This window comes from Battus philenor, unplaced genomic scaffold (assembly GCF_028537555.1).
Source record: "Battus philenor isolate CCGP_79_NKW_IND1 unplaced genomic scaffold, ilBatPhil1.0.hap1 SCAF_9, whole genome shotgun sequence".
NCBI lineage: Eukaryota > Metazoa > Arthropoda > Insecta > Lepidoptera > Papilionidae > Battus > Battus philenor.
This window is the reverse complement of record NW_027181759.1, coordinates 10,397,555-10,419,854: the sequence shown is the minus strand read 5'-3', so window position 1 is coordinate 10,419,854 and position 22,300 is coordinate 10,397,555. Positions and strand designations below refer to the sequence as shown.

At 29.6% G+C, this 22,300-nt stretch overlaps 2 protein-coding genes across 2 annotated transcripts; both read left to right on the top strand.

Moving 5' to 3' along the window:
* The first annotated feature begins 12,265 nt into the window (after positions 1-12,265).
* On the top strand, positions 12,266-15,562 carry LOC137932319 (uncharacterized). Its single transcript, XM_068775923.1, has 4 exons — positions 12,266-12,422; positions 12,705-13,009; positions 14,484-14,640; positions 15,393-15,562. Exons 1-4 carry the CDS (start codon positions 12,266-12,268, stop codon positions 15,560-15,562), a joined length of 789 nt encoding a protein of 262 aa, XP_068632024.1.
* A 3,439-nt stretch (positions 15,563-19,001) lies between these two features.
* On the top strand, positions 19,002-21,557 carry LOC137932468 (uncharacterized). Its single transcript, XM_068776090.1, has 4 exons — positions 19,002-19,739; positions 20,010-20,084; positions 20,327-20,483; positions 21,388-21,557. Exons 1-4 carry the CDS (start codon positions 19,002-19,004, stop codon positions 21,555-21,557), a joined length of 1,140 nt encoding a protein of 379 aa, XP_068632191.1.
* Positions 21,558-22,300: the final 743 nt, after the last annotated feature.

The window sequence follows — 22,300 nt, the reverse complement described above, 5'->3', positions numbered from 1 at the left end:
TGATCTTCATTAGTAGACTGCTGAAATAATCTTACTCGAATTATGCGCATGGACTTAGGCAAATTGCAGTTATTACTTCACGCGTCTTTTCTCTAGGCTACCGTCTAAAAAGCTAGTTTTGCATCTAATTTTTATAACAAGATCAAAGAACATAAAAGTATATTAATTAGATATAGGTTGTTTTTCAATAACGCTTAAATTTCTTCAGAATTATGGCTAGCGTTGTATTTACAATTGTTATGTTTCCATTGTTTCTTTTATTTTGAATGACGTTTAAACTTAGGCAAATAAGTGTATATGTCTTTTTAATTATTCTGTGGTTTAGATGTGAAAAGATCAGACTGTTAGTATCATTTTTTTGTTTTTCATTTTCTTTTACATAAGAATATTCCTTGTGCCTTTACGAAGAAAAAAATGAAATATTAGCTGAATTAATAAATTTAATTAATTTCAAGAGTAAAGATCTTGTATAAATTCAAACTATTATTTCATTACTTTAAACATTACTTGACTGCTCCGATTAATTTAACAAGACATATAAAAAAGATGTCAAAAAAGTTAAAATAAAAATGTGACTGATGAATGTTAAAAGCTTACATAAGTTTCAAGTGACATAAACATTAACATAACCTTAGAAAGTACATTAATAATGATGATTAAGTGTATTTATATTAAAGAAAAGTACATTTTCCTAAGTACATTTTCCTAAATATGCACAATAACAGATCGAAGCTAACATCGTAAATAGTGGCCACAATCTATAGCTGTCTCGTTTAAGATCAAATAAATGAGCCGTTTTAATTTGTGAGAAATAATTAGTTCGAATTTAGTATCTTTTAACGAACAAGCCTCGAGTAATTGAATTTCTGGGATGCCTCCTTCCTTAGGGCTAGCTTTCCCTATTAAGCTATACCGGCTACCGAAAATTAATTAAACCGGCAAGTTATCTTACGACGACATTACTTAATAATAGTGGAGACAGATGTTGAATATTTAATTAAATTTGGTGACCTATTTGTGTAAATGTTAATCTTTCGAAAGCATATCAATCTGTTGATGTCGATTTATTAGGCAAAATAATGATACGAATAAGTAATACTAATAAGTAATACTAATATTCTAGTTATATACGGTGATTGAATATAGGTGTACTCGTAAAAGCATTAAATGGGTAAAGGTATAGTAATTTGTTAGCAAAAAAACGTTTAAACCTATCTCCGATCACCTTTATGTAAATTAATAAGAACAAGAAAAATAAAAATAGTAAACAAGAATAATAAAATAGCTGTTATATTAGAAATGTAACTTAAGTACTATAAAGATAAGAAAATAAACAGGAATTATAGGAATAAATAGATTGTTTAAGAAATAATAAAAACAATAAGCGATAAAACTCTGGACGGAAGGTAAAGGAAGTGAGACGACGTATGGAAGGAAAGGAAAGATATTTAGAAGGAAATTAGAGGTAAGAATGAAAGACATTCAGAAAGTCGAACGATGAGAATTTAAATTAATTATAGTAATTTGAAAAATTATAATGTAAGTTAATAAGATCCTGTCCACCCATGATAGGGGTTGAATGATAGGCCGCAAATCGGCACCAATAAAAAAAATCATCCTTTATAAAATGATCTCTCAAAAATATAGAACATTTATTTATTTTTACTTGTAGAATGCCACAGACAATAACCTCTTGACAATACAAAGAATTTTGAAAACTCCTTTTCTTCCTGTATTATCTTTACGTATTTTATTATTTCTGAAACCAATGATGTTTAAGTAAGTTTCCCACAAATTAATTGAAAACAAGTAAGCAATTCATTTACGCCTTTAAAGCTTTTGCACATTTTACCATTTACGTTGTATATTATTTTATGAACAAATCTTACCGCGTGAAGCCTTGTTATATCGAGGTCGCACAAACAATAAAATAAAACAAGGTACACTTCATTACTGTATATATTGGCACTTCAGTCACGTTGCCGTGTTACTGAGGAAGCAAATCCCGTTGTTTCATGCGATGTCCAATGTAAAGTAACGGCCACAAAAATTAGCTATCATATTTTTATATACTACAAATATTTGTATCAAAATGATATTCATAAATATAATGTCAATTTAAGTATTGATTAAAATTTTAAGAAATAAAATTTTTACGTAATCTATTTTATGTACATAGATTTGATATTTGAAATATTTAATGTCTCATAGCTTTTCCAGTTTGCATTCGAATTGAGCACTGAAGCACTGAACTAGATACTGTTAGAAGGCATTTGTTTGGAAATGTACGTTATCTGAGTGGCTCAAATGGGAACGGGTAACGGATTTCGATTAACGTTTCTCAAATAGTTAAAATCGGTCAGTTATCTACCGAATAAACAGAATAATCTTTCACCTACTTTATTATTTCAAATGGTGAAATTAAATACGAAATCGCACCATTTACGTAAATGTTTAAGCATGGAAATTACAAATAGAATGGAATTAAATAAAATCGATGAGATGTATTTCGATTAAAAAAGCACAACAATTTTAATCAAACCCCTTTGCCACTATAGACATATTATTTTTATCATCATATTAAAAATTTAACAAATATAATTAAGTTACATTTGCGGTAATGCTATTGTCAATACAACCAGATGTTTTCATAATAAATGCTAACGATCCTGCAGAAAAAAACTACGTCAGAGGCCATTTTAAAAATAAAAGATATTTAAGAAATAGTTTCTCTAACAATCGTGCGGAAAAAAACATCATGGCGCACTTGGCCGAACATAAGTCTGATAGTAATTGGTCTAAAGGCTTTAAAGAGACGAATTTGTACCTCATTTGTCGCTTTAAAGCCGTTTTTCTTTCTTCCAATAACGGCATTAATTCCTTTTTTTATACTGTAATGCGACAAGCCAAAAACTTCTGTCAGTATATACTCTGTAGAGATAGATATTGAACAACAAAAAAATTAAATGTAGTAATTCGAATTTTAATTTTTTTTACCACATTATCTTCTTTATATGTTAATAATTTAATTTAGCTGTGATTTCAAAAAATACACATATATATTAAATAATCACTATATTACGTAATGCACATAAAATTAAGGATATTTTGTTTTAATACTAAAATAATGTAATGAACATATTTTCCTCTTTAGAACCTACTTTATTATTCTTTTTATAAAAAAAATCATGGTTACAAATATTACAACGTCTTTCTTTTATGTTTAAAATAACAGGTCATGTCGTAAATGACTTTCATGAAAATATTTGGAAATCATAGAGATAATACATATTATAAAATATTTTTTTTGTACAAAGAACTTTATACACAAATAACACAGTACATATGTTAAAATATGCATTAAGGACAAAATTAAGTAACACAAATATTTATACGTATTTATAATACTGCTTTAAGCAGTAAATCTGATTACAAGAGTGGAATAACAGGCGAATTCGTGAAAAGAGAACATAAGAGATTATTTAAAAAGTAGGTTACAATATTTTTATTCTTGACCACTTTCTGCATATATACCTATGTACGTTAAAAATGTGAAACAAGCAACAACCCAAGCCGAGGTCCCCTCAAATGGGATCTTGAGTTGAGTCACTCCATGGAGCGTTTACCGAAGCGATCCTGGTCTAAATCCTAGACTTAGCCTTGCTACCTCAAACCCACGGAATCTGCTTATGCTATTTAGGCAGCAGTGAGATTCCGGTTAAAAAACATTAGAAATGTAGTGAAATTTTCCGATTTATTATTAAAACGAAATATTGAACAGTGGTTGCCCTATGGTAGAACTGAGACTTAGGATCGTGGGTCGAACTCGATTCCTGGGATGCAATCTTATGTAATTCACACTTTGTTTATTAATTATGTAGGAATACCATTGTTCATACTATATACACTGTACATATATAGATAATGTCAATAGTAAATGTCCCGGTGAATTGAAAGCAACGTAAGTTAAACCTAATAAGCTTAACTTAAGATAAACACGTTTAGCGTGAAAAATCTCGTGTGCAGATACGTCAGTCACGTTCGAGAATCGCAGCAGCGAGTTTGTCATGTTACCGATATTTTTCTAAATTCAAAATAGTAAAAGTTAGTTAGTAAAATAGAAAAAGTTAAAAAAATGTTATGTTTTTTACAGAAGAGTGTAAAAATGATTATTATAGTTTATAACAAATGAATTACAGATATAAATTTAAACAGGGTGATTGTTTATAGATGTAAAATTTTTAGAGGGATGAACTTATAGCTCATTGCCTGTCAGTCAATTTACAGTGTTTCCTACCTAAAAATCAACGGTTTCAGAAATAATAAACAAAGCAATGCAAAAATAATAAAGTTAGAAAATGCGTTTTCAAATTCTGATTGCGAGATTTGAGTATAAACAGTTGTTTTTACCGGTTCCTGGAGACTTTTTACTATATTATTAGACTGTCGCATTATAATGGAAAAAACAAATTAATGTAACATATTTCAAAATAACCACTTTACACGTGCCGATTGCTAATAGGTGTAAAAGTAAAAATCTATATTTTAAATAAACCTCTACAAAGATATTAATTTTAATATCTGAAAGCGCAGGAAAGCATTCACCAGAATTTATGTCATGGTGGGCTTGGTCGTGGGAGGTTATGAAAATTTGAAAATTAATGTAATCTTGCATATGATTTGAAATAATTGCTGTTATTTCTTTATAATCACTGTCTCTATACAACAGAATAATATTAAAGTAGGAAATCAGAATGATTGATACAATATTGAGCGACGCGATGCGCTGTCGACCCTTCGATCTGATACTGCCTCGATCAAAGATGGCCGCCCCGCTACCATAGACACAACGCTACGCTAGTGACTGACAAATCATTCTTGAAGTTGACTTTGACAGCACGACGTCGCGACTGCGCCGTCATATCTTTTTTACCATTTATTTACTTTTTCTTTGTCATGGATTAAGTATTGAATTTTATAATTGAAGACTTCTCACGTTATCATTTTAAATAAAAATATAATTAATAAATTTAAAAAATAAAGTATTAAAATTAAACTTTTTTTTGAGACGCAGACTAGAGCTTCTTTATAAATTTATTTGCGAAGAATCGTTGTCCAGATTGTTACGTAACCAATGAGCAGAAATGAGCTATTAATGTTTTGCCGATAATTTTCAAACAAAGAAATAGTCGTGAAGCGAGTTTATACAGTCGATATTCTATCTAGTATTTATAAATCGTAATGATACTAAGAACTACTAATTAAAAGAAATTATTTAATCATGGACCAACTACAACATTTTAAATGTTTAATTGCCATAAGAATAAGTAATCCTGATATAATATTGGCCAATGAACTAAAAACACAAATTTGACAATTGAAATAACAAAAAAACTTATCACGTTCCTGACATTGAGTAAATAAAAAATTAGAATATGGAGACCGTAGCTGAATTGTACTTTATATTGTGTAAGCTGTATTGCGTATTGTGTAAGCTGAACTCCATTGGAACTCAAGATTGCAATGTCTGCATGGATCCACTTAAATCTTTTGAACAAGTCACGACGGATTACCGAAGTTTATGTTATGGTTATATGCACCATAGCGGTTATGCCATAATCGCCACACTTTGCAGGCAAATTGGTGATCGCGGTGTGGTATTATGGTACACAGAGGACGCTGCTGCCCATGCTCTGGAAACTTGTTTGTATGCGTATGAAATCCTGTATAATGAGCATGAGCATTAAGCGTGAATAATATACGAGTATGATAGTATCCAGAGAATCGAATCTGCGTTTTAGGATCACAAGTCTCAGTTATCTATCGCTGGGCTACCATAATATAACTGTGTAATAATGGGTAAATTATTGTATATTTACAATATTTATAAATAAAAATGGTATAGGTAAATATGACTGTTATATTTTATATTACTTTATTATTATTTTACCGGTTTCCTAATATATATAAATATAAAAATGTTAGTATATATATATTTATATATATATATTTTTTTACATACATATATATATACCTTATCTAAAAACAGTACTTGATTTATGTTTTAGCTATTTTAGCGTTTTTAGGTGATTAATGATGTAAAAGAATGAATAGTATGAATAATACTTTTACTATCGAACTTTAGAAAGAAAGGATTTTGTCAGCATTAAGAAACCGATAAAATAATAATAAAGTAGATATATTAATTAATAGCGCATCAGTTATACATTTATCCCTTTAAAGGTTTTACACTTGAAACCAAACCTTTTTATATTTCGTTAATAAAATAAGTGAAACACATTAAAAAAAGAGAATAAATAAAATATTTAAATTAATCTAAACTATATGAAAAAGCTTTTCACGTAACATACAATAACATAGACCAAAAATAGGTACTTCGAATTTACACAGAGAAGATGACAGAACCTTTGTACAAACGCCAAGAGACACTGAATAAAATAACTTCATATATTTAACTTTTTTTTTAGTGACTACTTTTAGAATTGCCAATTGGAGCGAAGCTCGAATCAAATATTAAAAAGTAATTATTTCTTGACAGTCACTCGAAAGAAAGACGTCAAAAAATACTTTTTCATGGAAGTAAACATTAATTGACATAATTTATTCGAGTTTCCGTTCCCTTGCCATTAATTTATGGAATGAATAATGGCAAAATTCAGAATTGTACAACATAAGTAATTGTTAAGTTTTTTTTTTCTTTTTATGTGAATTTACTAAACATATTTAACTTACCCAGTGAACTCCATTTCAAATAACAGTCAATAAATGAACAGAAAATTTCAAATTTACACAAAATTATTAAGCAAATTTTTTTACGGCTGAACGGTTTTTTGAGAGGAATGCTTTAAAATGATTGCCGCACATATTATATGTTGAGTATGATTTAAATGTCTTTTTAAAGTCTCTAATCCTTTATAAAATTATAATCATTATACAGAGTAATAACATATTATAATAAAGAGTTATGTATGGTATGTTATAACATAATATTAATTATGTATGTTACATAATAGTAAACTATACATTTTATGTGAAATAAAATGGCCAGTGTTAAATAAACTCAATATTCATGACTACAGTGCTCGCAAACAACGCCAGCGGCAGCTAATTAATATACTGTTTGGATTATAAATTACAAAATTTCGGATATTTTTTGGATTACATAACAAGAAAAACGTTGACATTTTCTACTAGAAATCCAGGTACATGAATTACCTTTTCAAAAATAATATTGTAGTAATTCTTGTGATAAATACAGACTTATTTTATAAACTGTTATAATATAAAAAGCTAGTTAAAAAGCAGCTGCTAAATATATATCTTCCAATAATATCTGAAACAATTTCTGTTTAAGTTGTCACCCCATGCGTTTTCAGAGGAATGTCAATACGTAATCTTCTATTCATTACATCCTTTTAAATATACAGTGATATTTAGGAATTTAAAACATAAATTTAGTGATGCATTCAATGTCATACTACAGCTAATTTCCATGAAAAATAAGTCTGCTAAGGTATATGCTATATACTACCTACACTTGCAGTATACTCTACCTTTACAAGTATAGTATATACAAGTAACAAATTATAGACGGCGATATTTCAAGCTTAGAGCTTATGATCAATGTGATATTTAACGGTAACTTGGCTGAGATTTATACGACATTTGGTTTTGCTCAGTTGAGGAAATATTGTAAAACGGGTTCTAGTAAATCTACTTATTTATCTCCAACTTTTATAAATCTCTACATTTTGATGAAAGTAACCGTTTCTAAAAGGGACCTGTATTAATTAATTCGAGCTTAGAAAATTACTTTAAATTCAAATTCGACCATCAACATGTTACCAACCCTTTCATAACTTTATGGTAATTTTTTAACACGTACGATCAAAGGAACGCTAATTTCTTAGATGAATAAAATATGTAATTACGTTTTTTTTCTATTTTAATAGTTATAATAACATTGACGATGAGTAATTTTACAGTTTTGTTAAATTTATTTACAATTACAAACCACTTACTCCTTACCGTGACTAATGCAATTTGTAAAACAATAGATTACATACTTGAAACATAAAAATACTAATAGATATGATTGTATAAAAAACAAGACTAGACCTTTAAAAAAATCGTTGATTAATGAATTGAGTTATCAATCTCGCGATATCCCCAGTAATCGATTCAATCATCTGCCTCATTTGAATTCGCTTTGATTGCTTTGAAATTGCTTTCCTGTTTTGCAGAAGGTTTTTAACGATTAATTCATTCATCTCATTGCAATCGCTTACAGAATGCGCTCTATAACAACCAACAGGTATTAGCTAACGATAAAATATATTTAACTTTAAATTTGATACTGATTACCAATATTAACTAAGCAAAATCATAAGCACAAGTTCTTTGAGGAACATTATAAATAATTTCTTATTTTAAATACCAAAAAAGTATCATCAAACGAAGCGCATCAAAATTTTAACTCGCATATGGACAAAACTTTCATTACGTTTCAGATCAACATTTTTATACATAAGGTTACACGACTCTAAAGAAAGAATATTTAAGGCTATTACTAAGATAGTTCATTTTTAAAAAACCATTTAACATTAAGTATGATCGCAGTTAAGCGCTGAAGGTCGCTTATTCAAAAAGTAATGGCGCAGAAAGAAGTTGCCTAGAAAAAGAAAGAGAGGAAATAATAGCTCGTCATCCGCAACCTGACACTAGGTGTCGGAAGATGTCACTTGACATGTGACTTTGGCAAAATCTTCGCGGGTATATTACCAGCCAAGTCTGCCAGCCAGCGTACTCCGGCTCTACTCTTAGTTGTCATGACTTCAGACCAGACCTATGATATTACAATGACGTGATTTTCCACGCTAATTCCAAAGCATTTCCGTTGTTTTTACAGGAAATGTTGAAAGAATATTTTTATTGTATTACCTGTTACCATGCATTTTTTTTCATGAAATAAAGAAACGCACACGACTAAGAAGAAGTACGATAATCGCCAAAGATAAATAGATGTTATAAGTAATACGAACATTACTGTGTTTTGGTTTTAGAAGGTTTCGCAAAATTAGTATATTATTGAACTATTTGAACAAAAGCGTTACAGAGGTATATGTACTTCTAAACTCTGTTACCGCAATAACCTTCTGCAATATCACCCATTATCAGGTTTACACATGCATAATTATAGTGCCTCAAGTTTTCAATTATAATATAAATACTAGGAGGAGATACTGGATGCAAATCTCTCCAACCGGTCCTGTAGGAAATCTCTGGTGGAAGCAATAATGCACGGCTTACGGCTGAATGTCATTGTACATGTAATTATAAAGAATATGACTATTTAATTCTATAACGTTGTTATTAATAGGTTTATACCATTAAAAAGTTTTGTATATCGAGGAACTTAAAACTTTAAGACATTAGATATAAAGTACATTTCACCTAAAATGTTTAATAGTCACTACGATCAATATAGCGCAGTAAGGAAACTGTTCACTAATGAGATCCCTCGTTTTGTTCCCTTTTACTTTGATGGTACGTCGATTCTTTCACTTTTGCGTGGTAATTATTTTGCGTTTTTTTTTTAATAGTCATAAATATATTAGCAAACTTTTATAAAACACGGTTATTTTATAAATAGAAAGTATTTTCAATTAATTTTATCAAGAAAATTAATTATACACGAAAAATTAAAGGTGTAATAACCTTAAGCGAACATTTATCTCATTGGTCAGCAATAAAAATTTAAAGCTTTTACACCTATTTTCATCAATCACTCTGATATTATTTTTTCTATTGGAATGCGACAAATCATTAACTTCTAAGTTCACAGAGACAAAAAGAAAATAATAATTAATTTGAAGGCAAAAACTTTGCAAAAACATTTTGACATTTTGAATGTCCCTTTGAATATACTATGACATAATTAACGTATTTCTATTATAATTACCAAAATAATAAAAACATTAATAATATTAATAACTACTTTAATAAATAAGCTCGAATTATTATCCTAAAGTTGCAGTTATCAAAGGATTGTGAATGAATCATCGGGTATATCCTTACAAAGAGGATTTATTAGAAAAACATCTACGCGGACTCAATAAATATATGCTGTATGTGAGACTATTCCAAACGAGAATAAACAGGTTAATTTAGTCAACTACAAAGGTTTTTATGGCTTGCTAAGTAACTAATAGTGCTTGTAATGAAACTTGTTCAAGTCAGCATTCCTTAATAGCAAAAGTTTTAAATCTATTACGTATCAAAATGACAACATAAGGTTTTATAAGTATAGTAAAGGTAAAACGGGTGAGGCGGATCGAATAATTGTCATTTCATTATTAACCTAGATGTGTAAGATATTTTTCATTGTAGTTTTGGCCAGTTGGCCGAACAGGAGAATATTAGAATATTACAGAAACATATACAAAGATTCACTATAGCCTATGGACGTTTGAAATACTGTAACGTAACAATTTTTTTGAAAAAGCTAGAAGACCTTGTTCCATACAGACATTTTAATTTGAAGTATAACATAAAAAATCCTACTTTAAAAGTCCAGACAATTTTTAATTTTATTGAAGAAAATGAGTAAAAATAATAAAATAACTTTAAAACAGGAGTATTGCAGAAGACACGTTTTGGAATATAACGAAAAGTTATTTTGTTTCTCGATTTATAAAATTTTTATACGTAAATAATTGTTATGCTTGTATATTTTTGAGGCCGCCGGCATTCGGAGAACTGAAAGCGAAGCTTTCAGATACATTCATCTATCAATAAGCGAAAGATTGTATTTATTACAAAGACATTATTTTTATTTTTACTTTATTTTCATCACTGTGTGTTTCCCTAAAATAAGTTACTTAATTAACTTCTCTATCGCTTCTACTCTTCTCCGCTATACCTCAACTATGCCACGACTGCTAATCCACATCGGCTACGACTCTACTACGCCTCTGCCTGACCATAACTTAGCCACCGCTACGCTGCTATGCCGCTGTTACTATTCAAAACGCCTATAGTACGCCACTACTACTAATATGCTACGACTCTGCTACGACTCTGCTACTACTACTATTCAAAACGCCTATACTACGCCTCTGCTACTAATATGCTAGGACTCTGCTACGACTCTGCTACTACTACTATTCAAAACGCCTATACTACGCCTCTGCTACTAATATGCTACGACTCTGCTACGACTCTGCTACAACTCTGCTACCACTCTGTTACGGCTTTCCTACGCCCTTACTAATCATTGCTTCGCAATATATGAATTCGAATGTTACTAGTGCTTTGCCACCCATTTTTTTTACTAATTATTGTAAATGCTTAAAATAAAAGTGGGATCCAAAATCCGATTATTTTACCATTAAGGTATGAATTTTAGTAAAAATTTATATATTTGAGATAAAACTACTTGATGTGTCAAAAGCAATGTCATCTTTAATACAAATATTAAAGCAACTTAATTTAAAATACGTAATAAAATATAACACTTCACAGTCGCAGTCCAACATAAAAATAAGGATAGAGTAACAATAATAAACAACAGATGTTTTGTTTTTTTTTTTCCTACACTACAAGTTTAATAATAATGAGATTATATTTCATTGCACCTGTAACATGTCTTATGGGTTTTATTTTAGTAAAATGTTTACCTGATATTTTAATTTACTCTGTGGTTTGTACGGGAAAAAACCTTGTTGCTTTTAATATAATTTTTTATTTTCCTATCTTTTTCTGGCTACAAGAACCAATTCTAATTTGACGATATTTTGTTAGTTTCGCGCTTCATGTATTGGATGATACATTTTTATTTACGTAGATAGGTTATGCATTTTATTGTACAAGATATCACTTAAATATGGCCAAACGAAATTAGTAATTTTCCTCTTTTATATAATTTAAACAGTCTCTCATTTTAAAATAGTACCATTTTAGTTGTAATACACATAATGAATTACCAATTTATCTCTAATTTCTCTTTAAATAAATAAATCATAACTTTAATTTTGTGTAATAAACAAAATTTAAATAAATTACACATATTTTAACAATGATATATTTACGTTTTCGTTACCATGGTTCCCCATATCATTAATTACTATAATATGTCCATACATGTGATGTTATTTGTATTATTTTAATGAATTACATTGCGATTGAACACTTCGATATATATAGGTACTTTTCTAATAGGAAAGTTCGTTTTGAAGTTATAATCATGAACATATTGAAACAGTTACAACCTTTTATTTTATTTGAAAATGTTTTATTTATATTCAGGAATATATCATACAGTAGTACAAAAATGCGTGTTCTTATGTTCTGCGCATTAGCAGCTGAAACGTTGTTAAGCATTACCAATGGTGTTGTTGGTGGTTATTATTATTTGTTTTCTCACAAGACCGACCTTTTCTACTTCTATATAGCACTTGGAAATTCTATGTTATTTATTTTTTTCGCATGTTATCACTCCCGGCTATTCAAAAAACTATCGATTTGTTTCGACCAAAACAAAAATTTTGTTATGAATGACAGTTTGTATATGAAAAATTTTAGAAGAAGTCGAAAAATATTATTATTATTTTTGGTTATGTACATAATAATGAAAACTACATACGCAACGCTAAGTTCGAGATACGATAAACTTGAAATACAAGGAGTGATGACTTTCACTGGAATCATTTTAAAAATTAATATAGCAATATGGCATATCCGTTTCATGTATGAATTTGTCGTTATGTATATCATACTATGTTTCATGTCAGAGCAATTGGAATGTATTATCAGATCTGTAGAACGTAAAAAGACACCTGTGCCTTTGATCTATGATCCCAAGAAAATGGAAGTACTACCTAATGAAGATAAATATTGCGCATATTTAAATGAAATATCACAATGGTCACTGGCATATACTTATTTAGCAGAAGCCTCAAATTTATTTAACAAGATTTTTGGTGTGCAGGTATTGTCAAAGTTGTGTACACTTTTGAACAATTACATATTGTCTTAATCTATATCGTTTCTTTTCGCACAACGCTGTAATTCATCACTATCCGCCGGTCATGGTATTATAGATTTGTCCCGATTTGAAAGAGATCAATTGAAGGCACACTTACGAAAATAAAAGCTCATTAGTAACGATTAGATTGATATGTAGCGCAGCTATACTTATCGCAGGTTATTCGCTATATCCTTAATACTAATGAACAGTAAATATTAATAATAAATTTTGTTTTTAATTTCAGATGACAATTATGTTTGTGTCCTTGATTACCTATGTTTGTATAATCCTATACGGTATGGCTTCCACAATTTTGTTAGTAAGTTTTACAAATATATTCCCTTTTTATAGCTGCTATGATGTTCTTCTGTTTATTTTAAATACAAGTACCAACTATTAAAAATAATACTTAATATTAACGCTAAACAAATATGTAATAGTTACATGATTATTATACAAATTTATTGAAATATTAAAACAACCTGCGAAATTCTTAAGTTCAAGTGAAACTGCTGCAGTTATTGGTATGTTTTTATACTTTCAAATTCGATTTTATTAGTTAAAATATGTCAGTTTCTTGTCTAACACTAGTGAGTGATAATACGTGCCAGTCTTTGAATTAAGGGCAAGTAAAAAAACTTATAGAGTAATATCTCGTAGTATAAATATCTAAGTATTATACGAGCGCTATATTATTCCCGAATTTAATTTAAACTGTAAGTTAATAATAGAAGCAAATTTAACTACTAAAGGATTCGAAATAAAAATCTCTACCATCACATAGCGGAACAGTAAAGATTTTGTGAACGTTATCAATTACCTCTTTTTTGCTAAAATAACTTCATTTTTGTATTTGTCTTTGTTATAGCGTATATAGTATGAAACTATATTGTAAATTGAGCGTTAAAATTTCTTTAGTTGTAACCGGGTAATAGGGTATAAAATAGTTGTCATTTCAGCTTTTAGATATCCACACCAAAGCATAATCAATATAAGGTATATAAAACGAGATATCTATGGGGGGAAACACAATAATCGCCAAGCTTAGCAGGGGGATTGTTAATCGCAGTGTGGTGTTATGTTACATAGAGGACGCTGCTGCCTATTCTCTGAAAACTTTTTTTGACTATTGGCAATCCTATATAGACGCACAAAATGTGAATTATTTAAGATCGTATCTAGGTAATCGAACCAGCGATCTACCATCACAAGTCTCAGTCTTCTACTACTGGGCTACCACTGCTCATATGTAGCTGCTCAACGGAATGTTAAACCATAAAGGATTGGGAACCTATATCCATGATAATAACGCGCAAACAGTTTGACTTTGGGAAGGGGATACATAGTCGCTTCAATAAATCTACTTATGTTTACTAAATACCGCCTGCAGTAAATAATGTCCATCAGTTATAAATATTACTTATCTTGATTCCAGAATATCCATGAAACTACTTTTCTTATAAAAAGCGTTATGAAAATAATGGTTTATCTTGTTGAAATCTTATCTCTATCGAGAGTCGCTCAGAGAATTCGCAATAATGTGAACAATTTAAGACGTAGTTTCGCCAAGCTTCTGATTGAAACTTTAAATGGTGAGGATTTTTTTTAATCATACATAACGACGCTCTTCTTTTGTAATTAATTTATTGGTGGTTGATAACCATGTTACGTTATATTATCGAGATGTCTTTGTATTAAATAGTACATATACAATATTACAAGAATCCGCTATTTACGGCGTTAATTAATTTCTCGATGTATAAAAGCTTTCGAGCAATATACCTATTTTAATAATAAAAGTAAGACATTGTTATTTGTAGAGTTTATATTGAATAACTTGAGAAGAAGATCTTGAGTTTACATCTAGGTATAGATTTGACTTCGGAATTAATTTTTAATCACAAAGGTCGTAATAAGTGATCGGGAACTAAAAGTGAAGCATATCTTGTTAGTCATAGAAGTCTTAAAAGGCTTTTAAATATCCATATAAATGTCACGTTTTTTCAGCCCATAGACGCACGACCACTGCAAAGCCTCCCCTATAGATATCTATGGGGTATATACTGTAATCGCCAAGCGTGACAGGTGGGATGGCGATTGCAGTGTAGTATTGTGATACGCCAAAGACGTTGCTGCCCATCCTCTGGAAATTTGTTTGTAAGCAGTGATAATCTTATACGTTTAATGCACAAAGTGTGAAGTATATAAGATCGTACCCCGGAAATCGAATCCACAATTTACGATCGCAAGTCTCAAAGTCTCCGCTGCTCATAACATAGTTTATATATGTACCAGATGTATTTAACCTTTCCTTCGGTAAAGTAAATATTTTCTTGATTTTTAGACGAGGAGTGTTATCACGCAACCAAGGACCTGCTTCGCCTCGTTTCCAGTCGTCCAATACGTTTTCAAGCGTTCGGATCCATTAGCGTAGACATGAGCCTGCCACCTACCTGCGTGATGTTCTTCACGTCCTACACAGTGATTGCTTTGCAATTTAATAATGTACTATAATAGCAATAAAGATTAAAAAACTGAGTATGTGACCATGATAAACGTATCCTATTACTTTAGCAATGGGAGAACCTTGCTATCAAGTTACAGCAAATATATTTAAAAAATATCTAATGGTGCCAAATTTACTTATATTAAATTCGAAAAGAACAGGAGTTCTGCTTTACTACCAATAAAATGCCAACATTTACAATTTCCTCTGACAATAAATTATTTTAAATTTTAACAAAATTTTAGCTTATAAGTACTGAGACCTAAGGCGGAAAGTTTTAACAAGTAAAATTTAGCAATATATCTCGATATGATAAGGACCGCTTACTGCCAGAGTTAAGTAATAATCTAATCAATTGGTTAATCGTTAACAGTTATGGGTTAAATAAACTCAAGTAAACGCTAATCTATTCATTCAACCACACTGTTGAACCATTGAAGGCTGGCTCTATCTTTAATTAAAATAATGTTTGAAAGCTCATAGCAACCATAACTAAAAAGAAAAATACTACAACTGTTCGAAATGTTATGACTAACTATAAATAGCTGTCAAACAAAAGAGCAGCGAGAAAAATTAAAAATAAAGTGTGTAAATTACTATAAAATCCAAAAATGTTTTACCAGTTTTACTACTAAACCTGTGCAAAATAATATTGACGAACTCCAGCTACAGGTACAAGATGGCAAGTTTCAGTAACACAGTAACGTTTATTGACGCACCGTGAGGTTTAATTTTCAGTTCACAGAATAACTATACACCTAGCTCTAGAGTTGACACAAAATTTCTAGAATACCAACATTTTTATTTGGTATGAAATTAGCAATAATGAATTAATTTTTTGTTTTTAAAAATAGGTGTAGTCGGCCCACTCCTTGCGTTTTTTACGCAATCTCGGCTTTAGCATCTTGAAACCGTATTATACCGATTATGCCTTTAGCTGACTGCGCTGACGGTTAGTCTTGACGGATATGATTTTTTTTTATTACATATAAACAAATGCAAGCGAATCATTCTGCTATTACAGCTTTCATCCCTTGGACTACAGAAAGATTCATTTCGATGTATGATGTACGAGTTTTTTAATGTAAATAATTAATAAACACATTAAAATACATCGAAGGCGGCACCAATTAGAAATAACCATTTTATTTTAGCTTTACCAGTGTAACGCTTCTGCTACAATTATTATAATCCGATTTTGCAAAAAAAATCGAAAGATATTTTGTATTAAATATAAAATGTCTTAATACATCTCAAAAAGTTAGGTACAATAAGGTAAATGGTTTTTGTATCATAGATATCGTAAGTCCTTGTATCTGGTAAATGAAAAAGATCACTAGGGAGTAACGACTCGTAAGATTTCAAGTATAAGCGAAACAGATTTCATGCTAAAATACCCTTTTTCGTATTACACTGTCTACTTTATGTCAGTATGTAAAAATACATATTTATGGTAATTGTAGAACATCGTATTATTCTTCCTAGCGTTTCTTCCGTTTCGAAACGCGAACCGCTTTACTACCCTTATTCCTACACTTACTTAATCTACCTTGATCATCTTCATCTGAGAGACCACAGCTTTTTATATTCATAAACAAAAATTAAATAGCCTAGAATTTTAAAAATTGTATTTTAGTTTAAACAAGGTATATATCGAGGAAAAATTCTTTTCGTAAATATTATGTTCAAACTTGTAATAAAGCCTCTTTAGCTGTACAAACTGTCAGGCGGCTGATAAGTTTAAAAAGTAACGTTAAAAATAGAAGTATTAATAAAATTTTGTGGAAGTTGTTTGCCCTCTTTACTATTATTATTGCCAAAACTACTTGAAGCGTTTTCTCTATTAAAAGTCAAGATTTTTTTACAATAATGGTACGAGATAGCAAAAAAACATCGAATGTCCTATATATCAAAGTAAATAAATTTCCAAAACTTGCTTTTCGAATTTTTAAATTAAATGCTAAAAAACAGGCACTACCCCAACCTATTAATTAAAACTAATTACATTGTAACTGCGGTAATCACATTCTAAGTTATAAGTATACAGAACATGTCATCCTAAAATAATGAACTACGACAAACATTGTATGCATTACCTGATTCGGTAAAGTAAGTTTGCTTTAACATATATGCGGTTTAGTTATTTGTTTATTAATTAACTTTATTGTTCATCCCATATAATTTTTAGATAAAATGTTATCTACTTTCAATACAATTAATATGGCTGACTTTGAAAATTTTCGGAAAAATGAATGTGTCCATAAACATTTCTATTTCTCTTAGTATTATATTAGTTGTCCCGAAAGCTTTCATATTTATTAAAATTGATCTATCGCAATCCACAAGAGTTAATTACAAAAAAACTTTTTTAATAATTAAAATATTATTTTCCTTGTAATCCTAATATTTTTTTTGATTTGATTTAAATTCTAATTCAAAATTTCTTTATACAAGTAAACATTTACACGCACTTTTGTATCGTCGATTATTTTAACATTATAAGTAATAAGGTATCATTGATTCGGAATGCTGATCTTTTCAGAAAAAGCGGCCAGAACTCAATAGTCCCTCTCTTCAAATGAAATATAATAGTTTTCTAATTGTAAATTGTAACATCAATTATGTACGAGTAAACGCGTTTTGAACTATAATAAGATATATTTAATAAAATACTTTTAATTTTAGATTAAAAATTAAGAAGGAAGGTCTGAGATATCTTATCAAACTTTATTATACATGTGCCCACTCAGACCCATGAAGGATTTATTAACTTTTTAAAGACGAAATTTAGGCGTATACAATAACTTTTATTTAATTTTTTATTAAACTCAAATATTTAAACAGGGCAGATAATTAATTTACCTTGTAGTTTATAAAAAAACTGTATACACACTACTACTTATACAAAAACAAACATGTTGTTCAACCATATTAACTCAATATATTCATTTTTTTTAATTTCTTTCCATTATAACAAATATCGAGCAATGAAGAAAACATAAGAAAATAATATTTCTACGATTTTTCTTGCTATTCATAAATTTTACAAAGATTCTATCGACCGTGTTCGCTAAGAAATCTTGCTTATAAAAAGTAATAGAAATGAATTTAAACCATAATTTCTTTCCAAAAAGGATGATTTTCGAAACATTAAACTATCAATTTAATCAAAAAAAATCATACACTAATATTATTAAAAGTATTTTTTATCTTTCGTTTCATATCTAATTTTGTTTTGGAATTAATACTACAATGAATTACATAGATTGTGATAATGATATATTTACATTTTTGTTACCATGGTTCCCTTTATCGTTTATTACTATAATAGTCTCATAAGCGTGATGTTACTTTCATCACATTAATATATTACATTACGAATGGACACTTGTGACACACATGTATTGATGTATTTCCAATAAAAAGGTTCATTGTTAAGTAAAAATCATGAATATAATGAAAGAGTTACGTACTTTTGTTTTATATGAAAACATTTTATTTATATTCAGGAATATATCATTCAGTAGTACCAAAGTTCGTATTCTTATGTTTTGCGCGTTGGCAGCAGAAACGTTGTTAAGCGTTACCAATGGCGTTGTTAGCGGTTATTTTTATATCTTTGCTCACAAAACCGACCTCTTGTACTTCTATATAGCACTTGGGAATTCTATATTATTCATTTTTTTCGCGTGTTATCACTCTCAGTTGTTTAAAAAACTATCGATTTGTTTCGACCGAAACAAAAATTTCGTTATGAATGATAGTATGTATTTGAAAAATTTTGGAAGAGGTCGAAAATTTTTGGTATTGATTTTGATTCTGTATGTAGTATTGGAAATTGCATTCGCAGCACAAAATTCGAGATACAGTAGACTAAAAGGACATGAATTAGTGTTCTCCATTGGAGTGATTTTCCAAATCAATGCATCAATATGGCATATACGTTTTCTATTTGAATTTATCTTCATGTATAGTATTCTGTATTTCATGTCGGAGCAATTACAATGTATTACTAGATCAGTTGAACGTAAAAAGACACTAATGCCTTTGATTTATGATCCGAAGAAAATGGACGTATCACCTAAAGTAGACAATCAATATTTAAATGAAATATCACAATGGTCTCTGGCATACACTTATTTAACAGAAGCATCAAATTTATTTAACAGGATTTTCGGTATGCAGGTATTGTTTTACTTCTATATGTTTTAAAACAACTACACGTTGTTTTAATCTTTTGTTCATTCACGTTAAGAATGCAATGAATCTTCATCGCTGGCAATAGTCACAGTGCAGTTAAAAAGTAAGCAGTTGGAGGTCTACTCTTGACCGCAAAAGTCTATTTTAGGAATATTTTGACTGATACGGAGCATTCCCACACCCATCACTGGTGATTCATTGTATTCTTTCTTCGAACAGACGGTAAATAATGATAATGTTCATTTTAAATTTCAGATGACGATTATGGTTGTGTCGGTAATTGCCTACATTTGTATAGTCCTATACGCTACAGCTATAACAATTATACTTGTGAGTGTTGCACTTATTAACTCTTTCATACCTGCTTTGTTTAATATGAACACAGCGTTTAAATAAAATATTTAATACGACCTACATACGAAATAAATATTCCATCGTTACGCAATAACATTAATGTCAGTAAATGATAAAATTAAAAAATAGTAGTCCGTAGTAAACCTAGGTTTTAGTTAATAATGCAGCAGAGGTTTCAGTTTCAGACTTGTTTTAATTATATTTACACATTATTTCAGAATATCTACGAAACATTTTCTCTTATAAAGTTCGTTCTTAAACTCATTATTTATCTAACACAAATCTTCTCTTTGTCGAGAGTCGCTCAGAGACTTCTTAATAACGTGGATAATTTAAAGCGTTGTCTTGCTAAGCTTCTGATCGAAACATTAACGGGTGAGTAATTTTTAATTTTACATTATACGTGTGATGTAGTGAACCACCACCAACTGATTTTAATTATAGCGTGGCTCCTTTGTTGTAATAAATTTATTAGCGACTGCTAAACCAAGCTACGAGCCGCCTTAAATTATATTAACGAGACGTTTTGTATGAAATAATACATTGTACAAGAATCTTGTTTCAATTGCGGTAGCAAACAACAGTTTTTAAATGGCTAATAAAGCTTCACTACTCCTTACTGTAATATTTTATTTACTTTAATCACAAGTACATATGTACATATCTGCTTATAACATCAACATATCTATAGCATGCATCGTATTTCAACTGCGTATTTTATGTATAATGGCAGTTTATAATACTTTGTAATATAAAATTTGATTTTATTTTATGAAAAATATGTACATCTCTTTCGCTACTATGATAGGATGACTATTTGCACTAGTTTTCCTGTTTTAATCAAATCCATCCTGGAATATTGTTATCCGGAAGAAGTTGCGATATTACCGCAATTTGTGATGAACATTCTGCCTATTTTATCTGGTTTCTTTTAATTTCTGTTTATGTACAACAAAGAGTAGATACATAAATAAATACCAGAAACTCTATTATTAAACCCAGCAGGGAATTCTGATGTAATTTTTGAGCAATTGGCCTGTCGAAATCGTGATATTAAAGCAATAAAGTTTATTATTTTATTAGATACTACAATAAATAAATTTTTGTTACACCTGTTTTTAATATAACTGGAGAATGATATATATTTCACAAAACGTCATAATAAGCTTAAAGAAGCTAATTCAATATTAAAAATCAACATAAATATTTAAAGACTGAATCGATAACGTCTGAATATAAAAGATTTTTTAAGTAAATTAGATATTTTCTTAATGTTTAGACGAGGAGAGTTACCGCGCAACTAAGGACCTGCTTCGGCTTGTTTCCAGTCGTCCAATACGTATTCAAGCATTCGGATCTATAAGCGTGGACATGAGCCTGCCACCTACCTGCGTGATGTTCTTTACGTCCTACACAGTGATTGCTTTGCAATTCAATAATGTACTATAATAGAATTAAGATTAAAAAACTGAGTATGTTGTGATGATAAATGTATCTTATTACTTCAGCAACGGGAGAACCTTGCTATCAAGTTACAGCAAATATCTTTAAAAAATATCTAACTGGTGTCAAATTTACTTATATTAAATTCGAAAAGGACAGGAGTTGGATAAAGTATTTTTTACGTTCTACTTTACTACCAATAAAATGACAAAATTTACAATTTCCTCTGGCAATAATACCAATACTATAATAGCAATAAAGTTTAAAAAACTTTGAGTTTGAAATAATCATCAGTGTCTTTAATTTCTTAGACAACTCGAAAATTTCGTAATTAAGTTATAGAGCGATTACCTTTATTTTATTTTAGAGAGCTTGAATTTGATAATTAAAAATTCTTTAGAAATAAGAGTTTACACCTATTTATCCAATTTTAATAAACAAAATTATTAATAAACAAGTATAGAATTATAATAGATGGAAAATTAAATTAATGAAATGTAAAACAGTGGCTTATAATAACACTTACCGTACAACGCCAACTACAAGAGTTCAGTAATAGTCTAATCATTGGTAATTAAGATTTACCCTGCATCAGAGATAATCTAAAATGTCTATACCCTTCGGTCTGTCTAGAAACATTATATACAAAGATAGTCTCAATTTCTAAAATTGTTTAATAGTTCGAAACAATTATAATAACGCCGAAAAAACACTAAAGATACGAAATGTTATATTACCTACATCCTCTA

Excerpts from the sequence above, each read along its gene's own strand:
- LOC137932319 (XM_068775923.1), top strand. The coding sequence starts at position 12,266 with ATGAACATATTGAAACAGTTACAACCTTTTATTTTATTTGAAAATGTT. Across the intron at positions 13,010-14,483 it reads ACAAGATTTTTGGTGTGCAG|AATATCCATGAAACTACTTT; the intron begins GTATTGTCAAAG and ends TCTTGATTCCAG. Across the intron at positions 14,641-15,392 it reads TCTGATTGAAACTTTAAATG|ACGAGGAGTGTTATCACGCA; the intron begins GTGAGGATTTTT and ends CTTGATTTTTAG.
- LOC137932468 (XM_068776090.1), top strand. The coding sequence starts at position 19,002 with ATGAATATAATGAAAGAGTTACGTACTTTTGTTTTATATGAAAACATT. Across the intron at positions 19,740-20,009 it reads ACAGGATTTTCGGTATGCAG|ATGACGATTATGGTTGTGTC; the intron begins GTATTGTTTTAC and ends TTTAAATTTCAG. Across the intron at positions 20,085-20,326 it reads CAGCTATAACAATTATACTT|AATATCTACGAAACATTTTC; the intron begins GTGAGTGTTGCA and ends ACATTATTTCAG.